The sequence below is a fragment of the Contarinia nasturtii genome, unplaced genomic scaffold (assembly GCF_009176525.2).
Source record: "Contarinia nasturtii isolate CC-2019 unplaced genomic scaffold, AAFC_CNas_1.1 Cnas_scaffold_533, whole genome shotgun sequence".
Classification (NCBI taxonomy): Eukaryota; Metazoa; Arthropoda; class Insecta; order Diptera; family Cecidomyiidae; genus Contarinia; species Contarinia nasturtii.
In genome coordinates this window covers 3,461,927-3,487,293 of record NW_022197885.1, presented here as the reverse complement: position 1 = coordinate 3,487,293, position 25,367 = coordinate 3,461,927, and the positions used below count along the sequence as shown (strand labels likewise).

The 25,367-nt window shown below is 34.7% G+C and overlaps 1 protein-coding gene across 1 annotated transcript in view; it reads left to right on the top strand.

Moving 5' to 3' along the window:
* The window catches only part of LOC116339666, a 127,396-nt gene that overhangs the window by 35,867 nt on the left and 66,162 nt on the right, over positions 1-25,367 (top strand). The window contains exons 3-6 of the mRNA XM_031765683.1: positions 1,702-1,721; positions 1,842-1,915; positions 2,045-2,106; positions 2,191-2,245. Of these exons, the coding sequence (XP_031621543.1) occupies positions 1,702-1,721; positions 1,842-1,915; positions 2,045-2,106; positions 2,191-2,245 (211 nt within the window). The remainder of the gene's footprint in view (positions 1-1,701; positions 1,722-1,841; positions 1,916-2,044; positions 2,107-2,190; positions 2,246-25,367) is intronic.

The window sequence follows — 25,367 nt, the reverse complement described above, 5'->3', positions numbered from 1 at the left end:
ATTACGGGTTTATTTTATTATTAAAAATCGATATCAGAAATACAAGAAAGACAGAAAAGGGTTGAAAGGTTCACGAATCACAGTCACAGAAAAAGAATTAAAAAAGAAATAAAATTACTTTTATTGTAATTTTGTAATGAAGAACATTTTGCTGCTTGAAAAATCATAATATATAATTGTGGTTTCACAATTTCACTGATATCCTTTTTTCCGCAGTAAAACGAGGAAGGGAGAGAAATGTAAAGACAGAGAGAGTGAGAATGAAAAATAAAATGGAGTCGAAATGAAAAAAAAAACCTAAATATTTTTGTGAATGCGACGCACTCAAAAAGAATGAGGTGAGCTTTGTGTAGCGAATTGAAAAATGCTCATTCGTTCTTTGGTCGGTTAACGGTTGGCTGCTTCCATTATGATGCAGAAAAAAACAGAACATATGTTCAGTTTTGATCCAAAAAGCTTGGGCATTAAGGGATAATGTTTGGTGTTGTTTTTTCTTTCCTGCAGTCATTTCTCTTTGTCTCTCTCACTCTCTGTTTCTCGTTCGTTCTGTCATACTGTAGCTCTTGTTGTAGCCATATATATTGCGCATAATGAAATCCATTCATTTCAAGTCGTTAGACTGGATTATTATGCATTTTTACGAAGCAAGCATAAAATTTGATTTAAAAATGAAATTTTTTAATGTGCTTATTGTGTCGACGGTGAGGTAAAAAAGAAACTAATGGGTGCCATTGCGTATAGCAAAGACACTCTCGAAATTTGTTTTTAATCTATAGTGGTTGAAAATGGATGTGTCATCGTAAAATGCTTACGAATGCTGAATGTGCTGCTTAGCCGAAGAAAAATCGAATTAATCTTGGCATTTACGAGAGAGGAAAAAAAGGCATCGGTCATTGCAGAAAAAAAAAGAAACCAAAAATGAAATAAGGCTGAAAATCTCGCTTTTAAATGAAAATGTCCAATGGCTGTTACAGAATTATAAGAAAATAATTTATTTATCCCTTTTTTCGGCGACCAAATTCAACGCGTATAAAACATTCGTTAGAAAAAATTATTTCGCTCCGCTCATTTTTTTCATTTTTTTCCACTCTTTCACGCCCTTTCGCTAAATATCAGTGACAGTTTTGCGACTATGCACACACTGAACCGTAAAAATATTTTTACCAACGATAGAAAAACGAATGAGAAGAAAAAAAATCGTACACCAAGCATATGGAATATGGATCTGCACACACACGTTCGCATTTCGAACTTAAATTAGATTTTTACAAGTGAACATGCCACTTTTTTTGTTTTGTCGCTGAATGTCGTCGCGAACGTGTGCAGAGCGTGGCTTATGTGAAACAGTGAACAAGAAATATATTGCCATTTTACCATTTATTTTGGCTTATAAATCGCTCAGGCGCGCACCAAATGTTTCACACTTGAAATATGTTACATCCTCACCTACTACAACTTGGGCTGCATGAATCGTGTTAGCGACACCTTTTTTTGCTACCATTCGAGATGACATTTTTTCTGTCGTTTATTTTAACAAGCTAAATGAATTTTTGCCATGATTTCTCTTCACTTTTTTTTCGGTATTGTTCAAATGAGTGAAGCACACAATTTTTGGTGCTCGATGCTAGTTGAGGTTCAATGAATTGATGTGAGTTTTTAAAAGTGATTTTATGTTTTCATTCGATTGTCTTTCGTTCACAGGTTTCATGGATTCGGAAAAGGTAATTCAAAACCCAATCTCTCTTAAAATATTCAAATATCTTCACTGTTGTGATCTTTATTGTTGTTTTTGTTGCTGTGTGTTCTATACACCTATCTATTATCTATTTTAATGTATCTAGGGACTTGCACATATTAACAGTTGGTATTTTAACCTATTCGTCGGATCAACGATTCCAGGCCATGCATCAAGAGGGTAAGTGGTCATGTATTTTTTTAAATTTCTTCACACCAAATGACTTGCACATGCATATGCACAACAAATAAACGATCATCATTTGATTATTTTGATAAAGCAATAAAAATAAAAATATATTTTCTAAAGGTTCAGATGAATGGACATTAAAAATAACATCACCACAACCGCGTGATTCGGGAACCTATGAGGTAAGTATTTTTCTTAAGTTTTCCTCTTTTTTAGCTATCTTTTGGTTTTAGGTGCTAATTCATTCTATCTCTCTTTCTCTGAAGTGCCAAGTTTCGATGGAGCCAAAGATCAGTCTGGCATTTCGTTTAATGGTTATCGGTGAGTATAGTTTCTATTTAAAATAAAAACAAAATCTTATTATTCCACTTGAAAAAAATAAACTGCTTTGAACAGTCTTATTGGTGCTTGACAAACGCACTCTTGAGTAAGGAATTCGAAGGGTGCTCAAAGCTGTGTGACTTTTTTTTATTCAACGTACTGTAGAAGGGATTCTGAGAAATAAAACGAATTCCATCATTCTCAATTGATTAAATACTTGATTTAAGTGCACAATTAATACGATTGAAATTGCATCCACATACTTCAACTACTACTACTATTCATTTCTTAAGTGAGTCATATTTCAAAAAAAAAAAAAACAATTTACGAAAGAAAGACATTCAAAGAAATATTTCTGCCGTTTAAAATTAAATTCGTTTCGGAGCGTTTGATCCGATTAAAAGCATCTGAAAATCAGGAAAATCACTTTTATGCCCATTATCAAATGAGAAAAAATGCCATGCAATTTAGTTCTTTAATATTTAATCTTCTCAATTAGCACACACTCGAATTGCTTATCTTTAGTGAAATTTCCATCGATACGGGCTTCTTAATTCGCGTATTGTCACATAAAACGAAGCAGAAAAAACGTATTGTCACATAAACGAAGCAAAATTAAACAGATGGAGAGATAGAGCGAATGAGAAAAAAACGCTGAAATGTGTACAACGAGACGGGGAACGATGTTGTCTTTCATTCCGGAGCTTGTAAATTTAATGGACGCTTTCAAACGAAAAGAAAATGACCGGCCCATCAAAACAGGATAAATAATTTATGGCGTTACACTCATTAATGTCTTTACATTGAGTGTGGAGTAATTATGCTTTTCACGCTCCCAACAATTATATGTTTTACCGGATTTAAACCATCGTTTCATAGCAGCTGCGGTGGCAGTAGCAACACATGCAACGGTATTACATGTACACTGTGAATTGTTGGTCTTTCGAATGCCAATGCTGATGCGAAGCGTCGAGATTGAATTTGTTTATGGGGGAGCAAAATGAATGGAACAAAGACAAAGCAGCTTCATTCCAGCAAAATAAATATTCATTTGTCTTTGGTGTGTGTGTGTCGTTGTTGGCTGTGCATAGAATTTTTTGTTTTAACCAGCATACCAGCATCTACGCGTGGCCATTCACAGTCATCATCATCATTTATTATAATACAGTTTGTGTGCGTGTGTTTGTGTGTGCTGGGTGCGAAATTCACATAAAAATAATTGAATTTTGATTTAGATTGAACGTGCTACAAAGCAAACGCGAGCAAATGCACAACAAAATGGCCACTTTTTGATGTTTTCACTTGTCTTTTGGTATGCATCAATCATGCGAGTAAACATAATCGAAAGCATTCTACATTCCAACAAAAAACAATTGATGGAATCAATTTTGAGCAAGACATTATTTTAACACAACTGTTTTTTCGGGCTCGAATTCCCCAAAACAGCAATCCGCTTGATTCGAAGTAATTTTTCATTTGAAGCGTATTGAATTAATTTGTAGACGCGTTTTATTTTGTTTATTTGACCATTTTTCCGTGTTTTAAGCCACCATACAAAATGTCTACAATGTTTAATGAGCGATTTTTCTTGTTCATTCGAGAGAGAGAGAGAAGCATATAGCATCCGTCGTTCAAAATTATATATGTACAATTGTACGATAATTAATTTTCATTGGAATTAGAAGCACGCCGGACAAAAAATCGCACATAATTTTAGCCGAGAAATGTAGCCGTCGCAATGCAATTATTCATGTACGTGAACGGTAGAAGAACGAGTGGCAAACAGCAGAAATGATATCGACAAAAGGCGATAAACAAACAAAGCAAAAAATAGAAGCGGTGGCCGTGAATGTGCATATCTTTACAGATGTAAATGTAAATGGAAACCATAGATGTGAAATGGCATTCGTAACGATAGCCAATTGATGATGCGCATAGTGGAATCCTTTAATCTTAATTCTACTCAAATCAGACGATAAATCTTCTTAATCGTAATAATAATTTCATTTTCACCGACGCCGTGTATACCAATCATGGATTTCATGTTGCTTGTTAAGCAACTTCAATGCAAACCTTTTTCTTTCGCTTTGCTCTTAATCTCGTTTCACAAAATTGTCGTGCGAAAGCGATGAAGGCTTGTTAAGTGGTACACAATGATGAGGTGGGCATTTTGTCTGGAAGTTTTTTCTCTCTAGCATTTTCTTTGCCGCGCTACGTATTTTTAGAGCAATCTCTTTTGACCTGACATGGAATAGCAAAATTCTATTTCTTGCAGCGACCTTTTGGTCTTGGTATTATTTTTTTTTGTTCATCAATTCACCTGCTTTCAAAACCTCTCAAATTATCACGTCAAACGTTGTTGCTCTTCATAAAAAAGATTGTGTATACGCAATAATCAAGCAAAAAAAACATACTCTTGCGTCTGACGTGCATACTGCTTTTTTCCTCTTCTTCAATTCCTTTTCCAGTTTGTCTAATATTCAATAAAGAAGTGTCGAGAACTCGACAACACAGTACAAAGAAACACAAAAAAGAAGAACAAAAAGAGAAAAAGACGAAATTGGTGTTAAAAGTGGAAAGAAGCAGGGGGAAAAAGGAGAGACGACAGCAAATTCAAATTGGTTTTCTGTACAAATCATTAGTGACAAGTGCTCAGGATGAACGAAAAACCAAATCAACTCTCTTGCTCTGACAAAACAGAAAACTGTGTGTACCATTTACTTTATATTTTGCGAATTAAGCCCTTATTATAACACTTGAAGTTGAAACAGCGAAGTGTGGGATAAAAAGCGACGGATGGCAACATCGTGATGCTGTCAAAAAAATGTATTGAATATTTTACTGTATTCTTCTGTTACATTCTCAATTGAGTATTTCTTCTATTAATAAGCGTGTCCAAGTATTTTTTTTCTCCTCTCCTCTCTCTCAGAATTTACTATCGAAAATATTTCGCAAATTAAGATGAGAAAAAGATTATTTTAGAGAATAAAGCGTAAAAATACCTCAATTTCTGACAATTTCACACACTAAAAGCACATGCCAACATAATTTAAGCATTTTTTGAAGGCTTTATCAGTTGAATATTCGAGAAATTTAACTGAAACTTGTTAAAACTGAACAATTTCATCATTCGCTAGGAGTAAAAAAACGTTTCAAACAGTTGGCGTTGATGATGATGATGATGTTGCTACTGCTGATGGTTCGTTTTTGTCAAAGTGCGCACCGGATTTCGAATGCAATTTGCATTGGAATTGATATTACTTTACATCATCGTAGTATGAGATAGAGAGAGATAGAGAGAGAGAGAGAAGTGTGAGACTGTCATAATGGATGAAAGAAATGTGGAATATTTTTTCACACATTTTTTCTCGTCAATTCGATGCTGAAATAATCAGCAAAACAAACTGGATTTGCCGCTGGCACAAAGATAACAAGTAGATTTGTAGATCGATGGTCATTAATATTCGGATGCTTTTATCGATGAAAAAACAAACTCGAAGAAATGTGAGCTATTTTAGTAAGAAAAATACGCCATCTTTGCTATGAAAATTTGAATTCGACGAATATTTTAATGGCATTTGGCTTCTTTCACTTCCTTTGACTGTCACATAGATATTCAACGAATCCAAGTGGAAATCAAAAGCGATTGATTGCGATTCCTTAGACACTTCTCATCCTTTTTTGTTGAAAATGAAGAAGATAAATATGAAAGAAAACCTGGTTTGGAGCTGCAATGCACATGTGTGTTGACGATATCAACCATATCGACTCGAATCCAAGCTATCAAATAGAAGGCTTCGAATATTTGAGCTCATTTATTTTGAATCCAATTTAAAAAATAATGACAGCGCTGCATTCTGGATGCCAAACGGCGTTGCCGCGTTGCATTGATATTTGTCAAAAATACTGTCTCGCACTGCATGAAATGGCTCCTTCTTGATTTATTATCAAACAAAATTAACAATTTAAATTTTGGCAAATCGAAAATGTCAGCGCAAAAAACCGCAACATTTTGACTGAAGACATTGCTTGCAGGCTTGCACACGCGGCATGAGATGCGCAAATTTAAGGCCGCCGAAGCATATTTAATGAAGGTAATTCTTCTTCCTTTCAGAAATTTCACCTTAAAATAACCTCTACGCCACATGGAAAAACCCATCGAAAACCAAATAACCGCAGACTAAAGTTGCTTCGCCATGCGAACAACTCTTAAGCCCTCTCTAATAAATGTCATGCATAAATCGATCGCATTTATTACATATTCTCTTGTTGTTGTGTGTATGTGCTTTTACCATTCATTTTGATGCACAATGCATGTCATCATGTCGCTGTGTTTGTTCCAATTTTATTTGATTTCTACGTGTGAGAATCCACAAAACCGTAAAATACCATGGAATACTGAGTCACAAAATTCCACATTGCAGAAACAAACCTCAACAATACAGATTCGATATTCGTTCATTGTACGAAAAACATATTTGTCAATCGTGAACGAACAGAAAAAATAAAGTATGTACAGTGGTTTGTGTTGAGAGAAAGAGAGAGAAAAACAGAGAAAGAAATAATCATGTGATTATTCATATTTACCATTTTTGATGCAAAACAAGACACTTTTAACAATCACAAATGACATGCTCAGACTCAGCAAATATTCTGAATCAGAAACTATAACACGTGCACTGTACTCCCTCCCACACACGCCACCAACGTGCGGTAATAAATATTTGCAAATAAGAAGTACTAATAGCAATGCAAGGATTGTTAAACTATGTTTCAATGTATTTCGTATTTGAGTTTGATTTTTTATTGAACATGCTTTCGGAAATAAATAATGGCAAAAAATAGGCATTTGCAAATGCAATAAATGCAACAGTACTGAGATTTTATCTGATAAGAATCTTGAATGAATTCAAAAAGCATTTAGCTGAGCTTCTAGTCTAAGCTTTTGATCATGATAAAAAAAGCTCATCCGATAAAAAGTATATTTCTTGATTTGACAGCAAAAATAGTAAACATTTTCACTCACTTTTTCATTTTATTCACTTTCAATTTATTTTGGACTTGTTGAAATCAGCCCAGTAATTTTCCTAAAACGAAACACAGACGCTACTGGATACCTAATAAACTTTACAGTTTCTTTTATGTAATCGTCATGACAATGCATTCGAGACTTTATTTCAAAAATTATTTACGCTCAGGTGAAATGGGTTCAATTGTTGTTGCTCAAATACATGGCGAACATAACTCGTTACTAACAAATCTTTGGTGGTTCAAATGTGAAAAGCACTAGCCATAAAAGAAAATCTGGAATTGTACTATGAGGAAGAAATGCAAAATAGTTTATTGAAATAGAAGAGGCATACAGTTCTGCTTTGAAAGTAGGTTTCTTTGAGTAATACCGCATCAATTCAATTACTGCAATTCGTCGTACAACTTTTTTTACGAGCAAAGAGTCAATAAAAAGCAAGATGAAACGAACAAAGGTGTCCAAACAAGTCTCCAGTCTCCATGATGTTCACTGAATTTAAATGAAAACCTGGTCAAAAGCACCAGACAATATATTGAACTAACTGGTCATTTGAGCTGACAGTACGTTAGCCAGCTAAATGGACTAAAACAATACAAGTTATTGTTTTAATGAACAATCACTGCTATTAAAACAAGAAAAGTGATTCATCATTAAAACAATAACGTCTATTGTTTTAGCCCATTTAGCTGGCTAACGTACTGTCAGCTCAACTGACCAGTTAGTTAAATATATTGTCTGAAAAGCACTGACACACCCACACTGGGTTGCTGCAAAACACGTATCACTGGCGCCCTCACTGTATTGCATAGTGAAGTAACTCAATAGTACGTGTGTGAAATGTGAAGATTTTTTCTCGCACGAACTAGATGGCGCTAATAACTAAGTGTCTTTGCAGCAATGGTGTGCACACCCAAACGAAGAAATATGGCCTGCAATTTGTGCAAGTGGAATCTTTTTTTTGTTCCCATCATAAAATGGACGGAGAAGAAAAAAACGCTTCGTTGAAATTGCATTTATGCAAAATGAAAGCAAACCCATGCATTTGTTTACGTTTGTTCAAATTGACAAAGTAAGCAAATGCTTTGCAAACAACAAGAAATGTTGACGAATAAAACGCGAAAGCGTCGCAACAAGCAATACAATAAATGAATGCGTTTGAAAATTGCGAGGTCTTTCTTTATCCTGAATAAATTGCAAACTGTATAAGAAAAAAAGTATGCTTTTTCACATTATTATTTTCACCGTTGGTGCCCTTTGAGCGATTTGTTTGAAGTTTGCCAGTGCATTTTCCTAAAGGCTAACAAAACATTTGCCGTTTAAAGCATAAAATTATGGTAAACAAAAACATCCAACAAACAAACACACACATACACACACCATTTCATTAAATTCATTCTGTTGTTGACGGGCTCTTAGCACAAGCTCAGATTTCGTTTAATGTAACAATACATTAAAGATTGTCATCGGTGGTAATAATTAGTGAAATTAAAATATAAATGAAATGGTTCCGCACATCATCACAGATTTTTCGCTCGTATTTATTGACGACAGATAAATTCAATTGTTTGAGATTTGAAAATGTTGTGCAGGCGAATTGAATCACGACCAATAACGCACACGGCCAAATAAAACTTTATTGATTCTCCAAATCAACAATAAAGAAAATTTATGAAGAGAAATGTATCAGGCCATATTACGATTTGCTTTAAGTATCACATTCACGTGCCCGCACTCGCACAAACTAATATAACATCACTGCTTCTCTCTCTCTCACTCCCCATCTACTTAAGCGACCCAGAAAATTGCGTTCAGCATTTATTCGTGTTTTATTGGCACGTTTCATTGTGGATTCACATAAAGAGAAAACCAGTTATGATACATTACTCGAGCGCCTTCGTTGACAGAATTCATCCAATTGTGTGTATGTGTGTGTGTGTGCTGCCACTGTGAAATTCTGATTGTCGTGTAACGTAACCGCATGTTACAATGGGTAGTATTGCTTTGAAGCCGATTGAATTGAATCGAACATGAAAATAAATTGTCGAAACCTATTGTTATTTCGATTGTAATTACACATCTTTAACTTTCATTGAAAACCATAAATTTTATTCGAATGGCAGTGTTGACTATCTCTTTCTCTTGTCCTCCTTTCATCTTCGTCGTCCTTTTTTTCATCGTTCATAAGAGTTCAGATATGCGACATCGTTATTCTGATATATTATACACACGGAATCGTTCGCGGTTTATGAAACGTGCCAAAGAGTGAAACCACAATGAGCATACGCTCGCGTTCCGCACTTTATTCGTCTCCCCCAAAAAAAATATAGAGAGTCCCATAAATTTAACATTATTTTCTATCGTAAAAAAGGAAGAGCGAAAAATATGCGTTTTTCGGTTGAAATTCTTAAATTGTCATTCCCATCTATCTGCCAAATGTGAATTTCTATAGAATGTGAAGCATTTTTTTTTCTTCAGTCTCTTCAGCCATCTCTGGAGAATTTAAGGTTTGATATATCCCATTGTGTGTTTTTACTCAATCGAATTCCTTTTGAATTCATTTATTAGGAAATATTTCGTTTGCCTAACTTCCGATCGCATGGCATTTTCATTTGACGTTTCACAAACAGAAAGCAAAGCGGTTGAGAAGCATTTTTTTCTCTGATGTCGTTTGTTTGTTTGCCATTTGAATTGGAAACTGTTGTTTTCATTTGCAATTCTTTAATCTTATCAATATGGACTCACGAAAATAGGTGGAACGGATTCGAAACCGATGTGATCGATGCGAAGTCAAAAAATTCTCAATTTCAAATCACCAGTGGCAATAAATCTGAAAATGGCATCGACATCATGTATCAAAAGAATCAAATCCATTTGGCTGTAATAAGTTTAAGTATAATACGCGCATATTTACTAACGAAACCACTTTCATCAACCGCCACTCTTTCACAAGCATACAAAAACGAATGACAGAAGCAATGACTACAAACGACAATATGGACAATAAAAAAACGAAGAAAATTGTTACGCCGTTGCGATTGAAAGAGCAAACGCTTGAATTGCCAACTCATGACATTCCAATTTAGTTTCGCTGTGTACCGTGTTTGCCATTGTACGCTCACACTCGCAAAGAAACAAGAATGATGAAGTAGATGACTACGTTTCAACAAAGCTCATGCTATGGCACATACACACTAAAAAAAATCTTGTGTGGAAAATTTCAGCCTGAAATACGGATTGATGTTGTCACAGAGGAAATTTCAATGAAATGAAAATATAAATTAGAATGGAACGATGTCACAAAAAAGGAAAGAGCGAGAGAATACGAAAGAAAAAAAATAAGCAAACAAACGTATTTTACATCGAGTTTTGTGCGGAGGCTTTTTCCATTCGAGTTGTTCGAACAAACAACGAGAAAACTCATATTGCTGGGAATGTAGCTCGGTATTCAAATCAAAGCACTTTGAACGAGACACAGCGTGACACAAACAACCAACAATAAACAAACAGTGTTCGTCATTTATGCGAGATAGCAATAAATTATGCGAACATATACAGAAGATTTGCAAGTAAATTATAATGGAAAAACAACAATTGCGCCCTTAGCAGCAGATCGTAGAGTGCGCGAGTAACAAAGGCAAAAGTCAAAATAATGAATATTTAGGAGAATGCCAATAAATATTCAAATAAATTGTGACACAATATTATTGTGTGCATTGTGCAATTGTTCGACGGGGGACACAAATCCATCACAATTTATTATATGCCATCGAAATTGCAAAGCAATAACAACATCAAAATAGTGTCAGTACATATTTTTATGAACTAGTTGACAGCAAAGCACACATAATGATAATAATCGTCAAAACTAACCACCGAATGTCATTACCAATAATTGAATGCTGAATAATTGAGTTTGATTTAAAAAAAATAGATGGATTCGGATTAAATCGGATTGCAAACGACTTTTTTCACATCAAAAACTCAGTAAACAAAAGCCAATTAGAAAGTAATTTATTTCGAAGCGGCTTTACCGGTTTATACCGTGATTTGATGCATACCTGACTTGCGTGTCTGTCACTTTATTTACTGTTGGAAAAAATCAAACAAAGACGGGTTTAATGTAGAGAACAAAGTAGAAAATATATGCGACGGCTGTCTTATGGTGACGGCGACGATGACGGCTATAAAGACAACACGAAGGTGCTCTTGCATTGTATTCCATGCAAATAAATAATTATCGCTTGTAGAGAGTTTTGTCAACAATCATAGTGTCAACAACTGCAACCAAAACACATAAAGTCTACCCTAATATTTGACAGCCATGTAAAAACGGGAGCGAAAACAACGGGCACGTTTTATCATTTCAAACGATTACTTGTAGCAGTCGCGTCGTCTTTATCTTTTTAGCAATTTTATATATGCGTGTACATTTTTTTGTTTTGTTGAAATTAGCGTACCATCAACTGCTGATACAACGCATTTCGTAGTCGCTTCAAATGAAGAAATAAGACCAAATGTGAAATGAAAGTGAATAAAAAAATGAAATGACAAAAATAATGGAAACACTTTTTAAAATAGAGACAGAACAACACTGAAAGAAACGATAGAACAGCAGGCGGAGAAGCATGAGAAAGAGAAAGAGATAGTGATGAAATGAAAATAAAAGATATTACGTGAGCACATTGACACATATGTTGAATGGTAACGCATTTCTTTCCTTTAAACAGATCTTCACTGAGCGGTGTCAGTGTGAGAAAAAAAACTCAATGCATTTGTTGAATTTTTCACATTCGTTTTGTCGACTCTCTTCTCATAAATACCATTAAAGTTGTCAAAATGTTTATTTTCATAGTGAACCAAAGTGGTCCAAAGCTAAAGTAGAATCGCATGCACACATAATATTGTGATAGCAAGAAAACCAATGTTGACAACGACAATGAGGGCGAAGAAGATTTTTTAAGTAAAAAGCTACGTAAATATCAACAAAGCACGATGCCAACCATTACAAGCGTAAGTGAACAAAAATATTTAGCATTGTTTCAAAAAAAAAAAACACGAAGAATTTAAATGATCAAAAAAATGAAGCTCATTAATAAAATACGTTACATTTACAAAACGGCAGTAACATTAAATGTACCAAGCATCAAAAATGGATGATGAGAAGTGAGCGAAAAAATCTCATACAGCTAAAAGCGTTTACAATGCAAACGCATTCAAATCAATTCAAATGAGACCAAGAGAGAAAATCAACAAACAAATAAACATCTACCGGTACCAAGGTATGGTAAAATAATGAGAAAACTAATCAGATGGGAGAAAAATGCGAACAATGAATCTGATGTAAATTTGTTGAAAGAAGCCTAAAACGATAAAAAATAAAATTCACATATAGTTGGCGCTGCATTCTATGCAAACTTGTTTTCCCTTGCAACGGACTAAGTGGAAAGTATACGCTTATTACATAGAATGTAGCGCCAACCATACGTGAATTTTATTTTTTTATCATTTTGGGCAGTAATCTTTTCGCTTCTTTAAAACTGAAAAAAAAACTTTCACCAAATTCCACATTCAAACGGACGAAATACGAAGCTCACTGAAAAAAAAAGATTCAATTAGAAGCTGAATAAACAACGGAAATCACACACAAGTCACATAAATGAATAAATGTTTCTACAAATCTCTCTTCCACCAAAATGCTCATCGCCATTAAGCTTCGTTCATGCTCACCACATAAATACACAAACACACAATGGCCAACGAAATAAAATGATTTTTTTTTCTGAAAAAAAAAAAAATCATACATCCGTTCAAATAGAAGCGCAAAAATAAACAAACTAGTTCTACCCTTCAAGCCATGGCTTCAGTTTCTAGTTGAAAAACTTTTAAAACATTGAAGTTTATTTGAAGTGACGTACAATAACTGAAATTGTATAAGCAAAAAGTCTACTCGTCCAGTATTAAATGAATGTTTCCAGAGAAAAAAGAAATAATTCAACTGCAAATAACAGAAATGAGCGATGAATGAACAAAGCCCTTTGCCACATAGCCGCAATAAATAGAAGAAAAAAAATTCAAACATTTCCATGAATTTATTTTTATGCCACAAATTAATTTCGGGATGAAAGTTGAAGAAATTAACAGCATTTTATGGAAAATGGTGATAATTTAGTTATAGTTCAGTTCACTGCTTCTGCATCATTCCATCTCTGGCTCATTTCACATTCTGCAGGATGGTGATGCATTTTCCATGTTCTCGTCTTCTCCAACCAACATGTATTTGTAAGTGACGTTAGTAAAAAAATAGCAAGTCATTTGTAAGAAGTTACATTAACAAGCGACGATAAAATGAAATTCGTGAATTTTATTTTCGTTTGAGTAAAAATTGAAGCAAAAAAGAATCGTGAATGAATGTAAGGCCAAAAGCAGCGACGAAAGATACGTTCAAAAATAATTTGTCGTGCTGGAATATACACTGTGATGTGTCCGACACATTTTTGTTACATTATGTCGCTTGGTGTGTATGTGTCGGGTGGACAGTGATAATCTTATGTGTGCGCGTACATACCGAAAGAGACCAAGTGGCCGGTTGATTTTCATTCAAATCAAAACTACTTAGCCTGGACTTACTTAGTATGCCAAGAGCAATGGAACATTTTTATGGCGAGCATAAATTTTCAAATTTCCTGCAAATTCATCATACTCAAAAAAAATTCATCCAGTGTATGAATTGAGAACGAATCATTCATTTTATATGACTACATTTTTCTTCGTCTTCTTTCCTCGCTAAGCACGGATATTTTTATGGAAGCAGCGAGAAAATTCGGTCTCTTGACTGTAAACGAGATAAAAATGAAGAAGAAGAAGAAGAAGAGAGAAGATAATAAAAATATTTATACTGTTTCATGCAATAACAATAATAAATGAGTAGTTAACGATGAGAAGAGTAACGACGGCGGTGGTAGCTTCAATACTACTGCATTCCATGCCATTTCTGAAGAGAGCGAACTTTGTGTTTATGTACTTTGGAATTTGGAGTGGATGTAGAAATATGATACGACACCAAGTGTCAAGGCAAAAGACGGCATCGTTTCGTTATCAACATTTATGTATGTAGCAAGCAACAAATTACGTCAAGAAAATCATGTTTTAATAAAAGCTTACTATTATACGAATATGTTTGAAAATGGCTGTAATTATATTCGAAGTGACTCTATGAAAAGATATGAGCAATACGATTGAACTGCATTCGTTAAACAGAACAAATTGCTTCCATGAAAACCGATAAAAATCTAAAACAAGCAGAATAAAGGAGAAAGTAAAATAAAACGGTAATTGCGAGATTAAATAAGTGCTATTGACCGAAGAAAGGAGCATACTTGATCATCTTGGAGACATAACAGAGTTGGTGAACGAACACACGAACCACTCTTTGATTTTCAATGTCAATTTTTTGCGGCGAAAATATAATGTTTGTTGCTTGTTGACCGTTTTTTTAGTATTTACTTTTTATAACACAACTCCAGACTTCGATCTTTCGATAGTCGTTAAGACATGAAGAACGAACATATACACATATATAAATTGGTAACAGTATATCAATATAAAAAAGTTTATTACGTTTGTAAAATCTTGGCTGATGCTCTTGCATTTATCAAAATTTACTTTATTATAAGGCGGATTCCACAGAATTTTGGTAGATTCAATTCGAGAATTTGACTAAAATTTGCAGAAATTTTATTCAAGTTGAATAATTACAACATTTTCGAGAAAGAAAATTATTCGTAAAAAATTATCAAAACAAAAGATTGTAACAACAGAACATATCATTGATGGTTGACTGATATAATTCATCAGACTTTTCGTCATTTGCAAATGGAACGATAAATTTCAAAGTGGGTTGTGTTGACATATTTTATTCAATTATTTTTGTATACAGAGCAATTGTCAAAATATGACACAGAATGTGAAATGAGTGCAGACAATGATTTGTATACAGGCGATGGCATTCAGTAGCATATGATATAAAAAAAACAAGACCCGTGACTTGTAGTACCTGTCTGTGTACATCATTCATTTGTATAATTTGAAAAGAAATGTCTGCATACCAGTCTCACGTCTCAATGGTTCACATAAATGGCCGATGAATCTATAGAAGACCATCAACGCCTTATGCAAATGCAGTTCATTGCCTTGGGTTTTTCAAATCAATGTTAAAGAAATTTCATCAAAAGAAATGTGCTTTAATCAAACGTCTGTGCGTCTGCACATATTACAGATTTTATCAATTGAATAAGATCTATTCATGGGTGATTCTATAGAGGAACATTAATGAAATGAATGAAGTAGAAACAAACAAACCCGAATGATTTCGTTACATCGTATGACATTTCCTGTCGTTTGCTTTCTTTTCCCAATTTAATATAATATTCTTTTATGTATGCTATTCTCTTTTGTCGTATCACTTCTTTTTTGTCGTTTCCATTCAACTCTCAATCCATACATGAATATCTAGCATTGAACCGGAATGATAGATCCTATGTAAGTCATTTTGATGTTATTCTTTCTTATTCTATGATTTCACCGTCATTTCAGTCGTTCGTTTGTGCAACCATTAAATGGTAAAATTGCTTGAATACAAAAAAAAACGACGGAAATCAAAATGGCAAAGACAAGTGAAAAAAAGACAGTGAAATAAAACTGCAAATGCGAGATTAAATAAGTGCTATTGACAGATAAAAAGCATTTCTCATTCTCCATCGCATATATTTGCAGTTGTTCAATATACACGTGTTCATTTTTTCCTTTTTTCGCTCGTTCCTTCTGCTTCATCTTTATCTTCATTCTTAATTTTTGTTTCGGTAGTTCGGATCTGGGAAATGTGACGCAATATGTTTGTGTATTTTAATCCGGCAAGGTTTTTGTCTTTATTCCTCAATCTCTCTTGCTGCCTTCTTCTTTTAGCTTCGTTTCGACTCTTTACCTCCATTTGCAAAAGACAAGAGCTAGACGATGAACATCGCGAATTATAATGGAATAAAGGCGCGAAGCATCTTTTGCCATTTCATTTAAACTCTTTTTTTCTCATTTCGAACATTTTCTGGTCTTTGTCAGCGTTGTAACGAGAGAAAAAAAAGGATTGTGACCCAACTTAAATACGGAAAATAACGTACAGAGATACTGTCCAGGGTGGCAATGTTTTGTGTCATTTTCGCTTTTATATTTTTTTCTTTCTTTTTTGCCAGTGTCATTTTTCTTATCGGCTGCAATTTCGTATCTTTTTTTGTTGTTGTTGTCAAACATCTGCATTTCGCATTTCGTTTTATTTTCGGTCAGTTCGAAAATCTCATCGTGACGACAATTACGACATTAAAGATGCTCGACAATCTACCAAACGTTAAGCACTTCATATTCGATTTTTCCCATTGGATAGGGACTCTTTTTTTGTTCCTTGATATGTCTTCCTCGATGCATTGGTGTTGAGGCAAATCATTCAATTTTATTATATGGGTTGGTTGACATCGTTTCGCTTTTTTTTCTTCCTCTATCTTTTTTCTTCATACATTGGACACTACGATGTCATAAAAGCACACAAACACGCTTTGCGATTGAGATTGTGATTCGTATCTCGTTTTTGCTGAATTTCAAACAATATGCTTGAACTGTACGGAATACGAAAAATCACACATTGAGAGACAGAGAGCGAGAGAAAATAAAGAGATAGAAAAAAGGGAATAAAAATAACCATGAAATCGTAGTGAATTCAGTAGTATCGCATTGGCGTTGGAGTGTGTTTATTTAAGAGATAAGCTTTTTTTGCGAGACAAAATTTACGCTGAAACAAACGCAAACACCATGTGAATGTAGAGAAAATCATCCATCGCCCAAAAAAAATGTATATATTGAGCGCTGTAGCTGCAAGACAGAAAAGAGAGAAAGGGATGTTTGGGAAGATGCCTAACAATCCACGGGATCTTCAATACAAATGTATTTGTGTCATTGTTTATATTACTCTTTTATGTTGAAAATATCTATCTTTTGCACGCCCACATGTACACGCTCACTAAAAACAGAGACACCGAATTAGATCTGGAAGAATAAAGAGAGAGAGAGAGAACAACAAAAACCTGATAAAACTTGCTTAAAATATTTCTTTAACAATGGCAGAACAGCATTGGATTTGGGTATAGTTACAAGACTCCCCGAAAGCAGAAGCGCACAATTACAGAAAAAGATCTCTCTCTAAAACAATAGCATGCTCTCAAACAAAAAAAAATCGTCGCTCTGTAGAAATGGAAAAGAAAACTAAATACAGACAAAACGAGAAAAAGTCGAAATGCTTTTGTATCTTCCTCTGTTGATCTCATTTGAACCCATTGTTTCGCATTGGCCAAGCCATCATTCTGAATTAGTATTACGATGCTTTTTGCTCTATCTAAAGCGCATTTTTTTCTGTCGTATTTTCGGGCGAATGTCGGCTATTCTGTGCCCATTGTTATTATGCCTTATTCGGGTGCCTACCTCATGCAATGACTTTTTTCCGGCCACTTCGAATTCATTGTCTAGATATACAAAAAATAATACATCAACAGTTTTAACTGTTTCATCTGCCTTGCATGGGGAACGCAGCAAAAAACGATACGAATATTTGTCACAAATGAAACACACGCCAGGCAAAAAAAAGCCAAGCAAAGTTGTGGAGTCTATTATCTGGTTTGGCAAAGAGTTGTTTCGATGAAGAGTGCATACATACTGATTGCATGGCGACGTTCTATGCGATGCGTGTTTAAGACTCGCCAACACTATACAATGTTATCTGATGACGAAATAAAAAAAACACACGTACCGACACATACAAAGAGAGACACCCGAAGACAGTTATTATGACAAAGTGAGAAAAATGCACACGCAAAATCCACAATTTCGTATGATTCACATTACCGTGAACAATAACTGTCATTGGCAGTCGTTCTGGTTAAAAGCATCTACATCTTGGATTTTTCGCTTTTCATCTGTTTGCGTCGTCCAACCAGTGTGTGTGTCTCTGTGTATGTTTAGTTGTATGCTTTATTTTATCTGTGCATCATCGGGTGTCTTTTTATGGCTTTCAAAATGCTGCTGTTGGTTCTTTTTTTTTTTGTATGTATGCTCATTGTACTCTCGGCGTCTATTTCTATGTGGCTTTCGCCTGGTTGAGTTTTTTTTTGCTTTTTTTTCTCTCTATCCTTTTCTATGTTGCTCTTATGTAAGTTGAATATCGTTTATCTATGGTTGCGAAGAGTTAAATGTGAACGCAATTGGATTTTATGAAGATCTACGGTTTGAGTGCTTAAAGACAAGCCTCTAAACAGAACATGTGCTACACGATGAGTAAACGACGCTTATGACCGCATAAATGCGAATGAAATTGCCATATCAAGACAATTTTACCCATAAAATACTTGTGTATTATCAACTCAAAAAAACTGCATTAGATAAAACCAGATATTCGAAGGGAAAAAAACGAAACGCACCCGATATCTCAATAAACTCTTCCAATTCGCACGCAGCGTAAATCGCCGTTTCGCACACACCGCATTATTGCCATTGCGTTGTAACAAAGTCATTTGCGAAAAACATCACGTTTTTCCTTTTTAAATTTAATAAAATTCAATGTGTTCATTAGCTGAATTTTTCCGTTTGCAAAGTTTACACACAAGTGCACAGAATTCGTTTGGAAGCCGCTCAATTCACAATTTGTTTTAAATCATCGTTTTTTCGTTGTAGGTACAGTCGTACATATATGAAATCAAAAATTGGTATTTATCAATATATTGGTCAGTCATTACTCAAGACCACTTATATTTGAATTTTGATACAGCTGCCACAACACACAACTCCACATTTTTTTTATGCACGCTTTTTGACGGCATACCATAAATTCTTGTCGAGTTGTATTTTAAACGCTTCGTTTGGTAATTCGAATTTATTCGGAAATGAAAAATAGCGTAAAAATTGGGTTGATTCTTTTTGTTCGCTTTAACATAACATGATGGTGGTTTTTGTTTTTGCAACATTCAACCTGCTTTCGTTTCTACCACAAATACTAAAAATCCGAAGTAAAAGAACAATAATCAACTAAAACCATTTGGGGTTGTTTTTGTATATGTATATAAAAATGTGGTTGTGTGTTCGAGCAATTTATCAAACGGAACACAAATACAATAAAAAATATATATTTCAATTTCGATAAAAATAAATTTTGAACATTGGAAAAGCGGATGCAAAATGAAAACAAACCGCCAGTTCAAAATTGGATCGCAATGAAATAGAGAATCGATGGACAGAGAAAAATTGAACACAAACACACATACACAGACACAAAATGTGAACGCGTTAGTGAAAAGAAGAAAAAAAAAGCTGCGCACGGAAAAAAAAATATGACAAAACAGACACATCGACAAAAATGAACAATATTTTTCACAAAAATATCTAAAATTGCTGGCTCAATTTTCTCATGTGGCATTCTCGCTGTTTTACTCCCTTTTTGTGTGCTGTCGTTCGTCTATTGTGATCGTAATAATGCCCAGATCGAAGTCATATAAATTTTCTATCACATATTTTTCTGATTCGTTTCCAAGTAAACAGCGGCAACAGCGGATACTAACCGGAGTCAACACATATCGACATTTGAACAGAGATTGCAAAGCGAATGAGAGAATGAAAAGAACGAAAAACCCAAACGAAACGACGAAAGCAACAAACCAAACGCTTCAATGAGCTTAGAAGGACATGACTACGAACGACCGATGAGATAAATGTGCAGAAAATACACAGGAAGAGAGAGAGAGTCACACATACACAAAGAGAAAGATAGCAAGAGAGAGAAAAATACGAAACGGGCGAAAATCAGCTTACAATATAATAATCTATTCAAAAGAATGGGAGATGAAGAAAACGCAAATATCAAATATTCGATGGAAAAAGTGCAGAAAAATGGAAAAGCAAACTATATTTTGGAATGGTTGATTGCAAAATGTGTCCTGAATATGCTAAAGAAAAAAAAAACTACGATGACGACGACAGCAATGCTTCGAAACGAGAGCAAAGAAATGTACGGTAAATAGAGAAGATGTGAATTTACGATCCAACTAAACTGGAACGATGACTACGTCCTTGTCGATAAGATTGTTGTTATCGCATGATATAGAATTGTTGTTGTAATGGTTGACGCCGTTTCTAATACTAGTATTACTGCTATTTCTGATGATGGACCGAATTTCAACGAAAACGAACCAAAAAAGACATTCTAATGGCAACTAACTCGCCTTCTCTTACGCCGAAATTGTAAGCATGTTAGATAAAGCAGATAAATACCGGACACATGCACTGAAACGTCTCTGTTATAAACTGCCCGAATGTGAATTGAAATTTATGTTGATTTTCCCATTTTAAAACAAGCAAAAAGTCATTTCGTTGTGTGTGTGTGTCGATCGAAGTACAACCACTGTTAAGCATCCAAACCTGACATTTTGATAATTTGCTTCTTTATCCAATGAAAAATACAGCTGATATTTCCGCTCACAGTGGATTGCTGATTTCCTCATTGCTTGTCCATTTCGAGAAAATATGTACTTATGTGTATGGGCAATATAGATTTTTTTTTTGGTCAGTTGAAAAAACCTTATATACACAAGTCGTGACATATGACTGCTCATATTCACCTTCTATTTTTTTTCTTCATTTCTGGCATCATGTTAACATGTCCCCGGGAATCAGTATCAGATCGATTTCTTCGTGTATGTTGTCGGGGGTCTGTTTTTTCTTTGCTTTCGCCTCTCTTTTTGTGATGTTGAAAAAAAACATGACACATTTGAGTAATATGAATTGAATGGGTGTTTGCAGCTACAGAAGCGCTCGATGTGACAACACGGAGAAGCAAGTGGTTGGCAAAAAATAAGCATAAATTCAAGTGCAAAAAAAGCCCAGAACCTAGAATCATCGGTCAAATGAAGTGCCGTCTGTCGCGTTTTATGCATGTGCTTCGCAAGCACTTAATCCGAATTCATGAATAAATGTGTTTGGCTGTTGAGTTTCTTGCTCCATTTATCCGCACACTAGATTATCACTTCGGCAATCATATTTTTCGTCATATACGAAGAAAAAACCGCGCGAATCGCTGCTGTTGCCATTCTGAAGTCAATTTTATGCGATTTCATCACATATTCAGCATTTGTGCCATTTCACTGCGCTTATTACGGCATCATTTACACTGAACGCAACGTTGAAATCGAGAAAAAGGGCACAACATATATTCGGTTTGATGGCAGCATGCGAAAAACCAAACACACTCATAGCAACAGCCGAAGAAAATTGCAGAACCGGCTGCACGAATTGTTTAAAATTGAAAGAAAATTATGGATTCCATGGTATTCAACCGAGAATTGGAGCGAGAAAAAAAAGTCGAACGAATCAAGTGCAGGCAATGAACAAAATAGCTGAAAGAGAGTGCACTCATATCGAAGTGCTTGCGACTTCCATGTTTTATGTGCTTTTCGCCAATACAGTGCCAGTTGTTGACGTGAATAGAGGTGATGTGTTGTATCTCATAAAATCCACTTGAGCGCACTGGAAGAAACAAACAGAGAGTCGGAAAAGAATAAGATGCTAGGAGAGAGAAAAAAACCGACCAGCAATGAAAAACGAGAACTACCGCAGAAATGAGTAGAAAAAAAACTATAACGTGTACGGTATGGTACCCTCTTGGCGAATACTTCAAAGCGACACAATATTGTATTTCAACTTCAGCTTTGGATTTTTCACTTTCTTTGTGTTCAATGCATTTCGCATCATCTGCAGATTGCCGCTGCTGCTGTGTGTTTTCAGTTTGTTTTCTTTTTCATATATCTCACAATAAAACTATGTAAGCTATAAGTTTTCGACAAACAAAGAGAATTCCTCATCATTTCGGTTAGTGGTCTTGCGTATGTATGCCATTGCAAAATCGTGAACTAGAGCTGTCAACAATATACGGACGCATTGCGAGTGAACAAGTTGGCTTGGATATTTTCGAGAGTTTTTCAAGTACGCGATAGAGACTACGATTTTCCAAATGCATATGGATGATGAAAAATGCAAAATTATACGAATTTTGTTGAACTGAATTCAAGTGAGTAGCTATTTATTGGTTATATGCAACATTTGTATGATGACATTTGAAAAGTCTTAGAAGCGACCGTTTTCATTCTGTTTATTCTTTTCATAATTCAAATAGCTTATATACAAAATAAACATCCATGTGTGCGTTGAAATAATAATACTTTGTGGTGAATTCAAATGGGTAAAGCGAAAATCGTCCGAAAAATCCCAAAAATTCGTCCATTTTCTTATCAATTTTGTTTTCCTTCACATGGAAACTTCACAGTCATGGTTTAATTTCGGTAATACCAGAGCAAAGAAATGGTCGTTTTTTTCTTCATCTTCTTTATCCTTCTTGGGTGACATTACCGACGAAAAAACTGACCGAACAGGAAAAAGGATCACATTCGGTACGGTCATATCAATTTCACATTCACATCACAAACTTTCTTGTTATTATTTCCATAATAAGACAATAACCAATCGAGTGACCGGAGGCTCAAACACCGATTTTACACCATCATGCGATGCGACACTATTTTTATACCATTTATGCCGACAAATACTCACTTGTCTCTGCCTGTGTACAAAATCATGTTCATACAAAATACATATCGAGACACCGGGGGTAACGTTTGAATTTTCGTCGCAATGAGTGAAAGTGTGAGAGGAATTGCAGTTTAATAACTCACACGAACGGACCCATGGGAAAAGTGCTAAACATTTAAGCCCGCAAACCATTTACCGAATGATTTATGAGTTCAGACAAAACGAAATTTTTCTTTGTCCATAGTTTTTCATCTTCAATTCATCGTTATATATGTATTTCTGTCTCGGTTCTGCTCTTTAATACTCTCTTGAGATGGGCTTATGCTCCATTTCATTCGTCACAACGAATGTTATTATTTTTCAGTGTTTTTTTTTAACTTTATTTTCATGCAGTTTCTTTCAACGTTTTGTTTTCTATTTCTCAATCTCTGTGTGTGTCTTTCTCTTCCATTTTCTCAGTATCTATGTGTGTCTGTGTTCTCGATTTTTTTCTTGGTCATTTGGTATTCTGGGCGATGAGTGAAGTACGCGTGTACAACAAATGAAGAATGATTTACACTCAGCTGAGTGAAGAGTGAGAAAGGGAAATGGACCATTTTCTCTCCAGTAACACATATAAAAATGACTCAGATCACTGTTTAAACAAACATTTCTGCATTTCCTGCAGCAATATAAATGCTCATGTTATTAGGTTTTGCAGAAGCCAATTTCTGTAAAAATGATATTACCAGCAATGACTTTTTATAACTGTCCAGCACATACACATAGATTTCTACATTATACATGAATGCATTTGTGAATGGTATCCATATACAGTAATGTGCGAAGGGGGGAAGGTGTGATTTGGATGAGAATTTTTTTTTCGCGAAAATTATTCGAATTTGTTAGGGTTTTTGATTCTAAAAGTGAAGACCTTTTTTTTAGCTCGACATTGTAGAAAATTGGGGAGAATTCTTTCAATTTCCCAGGGTTTTTGGTTCCGAGTGAATTTTTTCCGATTTGCTAGGGATTTTCACCTCAAAAACTGACTTCCAAAAAAAAAAAAACGAAAATTTGTCTGATTTGCTTGAGAAATTTTTGGTTTCGAAAAACCACCCCCCCTGAAAAATTTTCCTCGCACATTACTGATATATATATATATATTTTTGAATGAAAATCATGTATGCTGCATTCTTTAAATATTTCTCATTTTACCATTTACATGGCATGCAATGCATACATGATATTTCAGAAGCAACAAAGTAACAAAATGTAGGAACTGCTTCGGGTCATTGATATTGTCCCAAGATGGAGCTTAAAATAAAAAAAAATGTACCAGTGACCACTCGTAAATGAACTACTCAAGTTTGATACAGATTCTGGCATTCAATAACTGCTGGTGTTGAGGAAAATGGTAGCGTTTTTTATTCACAAGCTTTTCGATTTGAAGTAGATTGAGAGAATGCGAGAAAATCATTTCCTCGTAGTCATTTTTGCTATTTATGGTTTTACATGCTACCGCTGGCAATTGCAATCTTTTTTTCTGCTGAAAACAAATTGCTCGTAAAAACTAATATACATCCATACATTGTTGAGTTTATCAATCCATTTGACATTTTCATATCACATCACCATTTTGGATACGAGAGCACGTCGAAGAAAATTGGCTTCGTCTGTTTCTTATTATAGAACGAAACCGCTGTGTCATGTTGAAATTATATTTAACTCATTGTTCTTAAGGCAAAAAAACATAAAATTTACAATATAATGCAAATTTCAACAGAGAGTTCGAAAAGAAGGGAACAGTAAAGAAAATAGTAAAAGCGAGAGAGAGAGAAAGAGAAAGGTAGTATAGAGAAATCTGTGCTGCTATTTTGAAAATTGAATTTTCTAACATTCCATATTCGATGTTCGATGGCAAAAAACTTTTAATGAGCAACATTGTAATTGAACAAAGTTCTCAATTTTCCTGAAACTTATTTATATATTTTTTGTTATAATTTAATGGTGCAGACTGCAGCGTATCGTAAGTTTTCGGCCAATCTCAATTTTCAAACGGAAAACTCTCATGTACACATTCAATTTCAATAAATATTTACTTCGATATCAAGTTTTGTTGTGTCGTTGAACAAAAGCGAAAAAATGCCAGTTACCATATCAGTGAAATGATTTTGTCACCTCGTCACATACATGCAACCGAATTTGTATATTGAATCCGTAACAATCACATTCAAAACATGTTTTGCCTTTCAATCGAAAGCCAATGGAGCTTTAAAAGTTTCAATGAAATTGCGGATGTACAACTAAAAGCATAAAGGAAATGATTATATATCCATGTATGCTTTCGAACTACTTTCAATATATTTGCAAGTGTGTGTATGTGACATTAATGTACGTATGAACTGACGGAAATGCAAAAGCATTGATGATGACCGTGCAAATGAAATGATT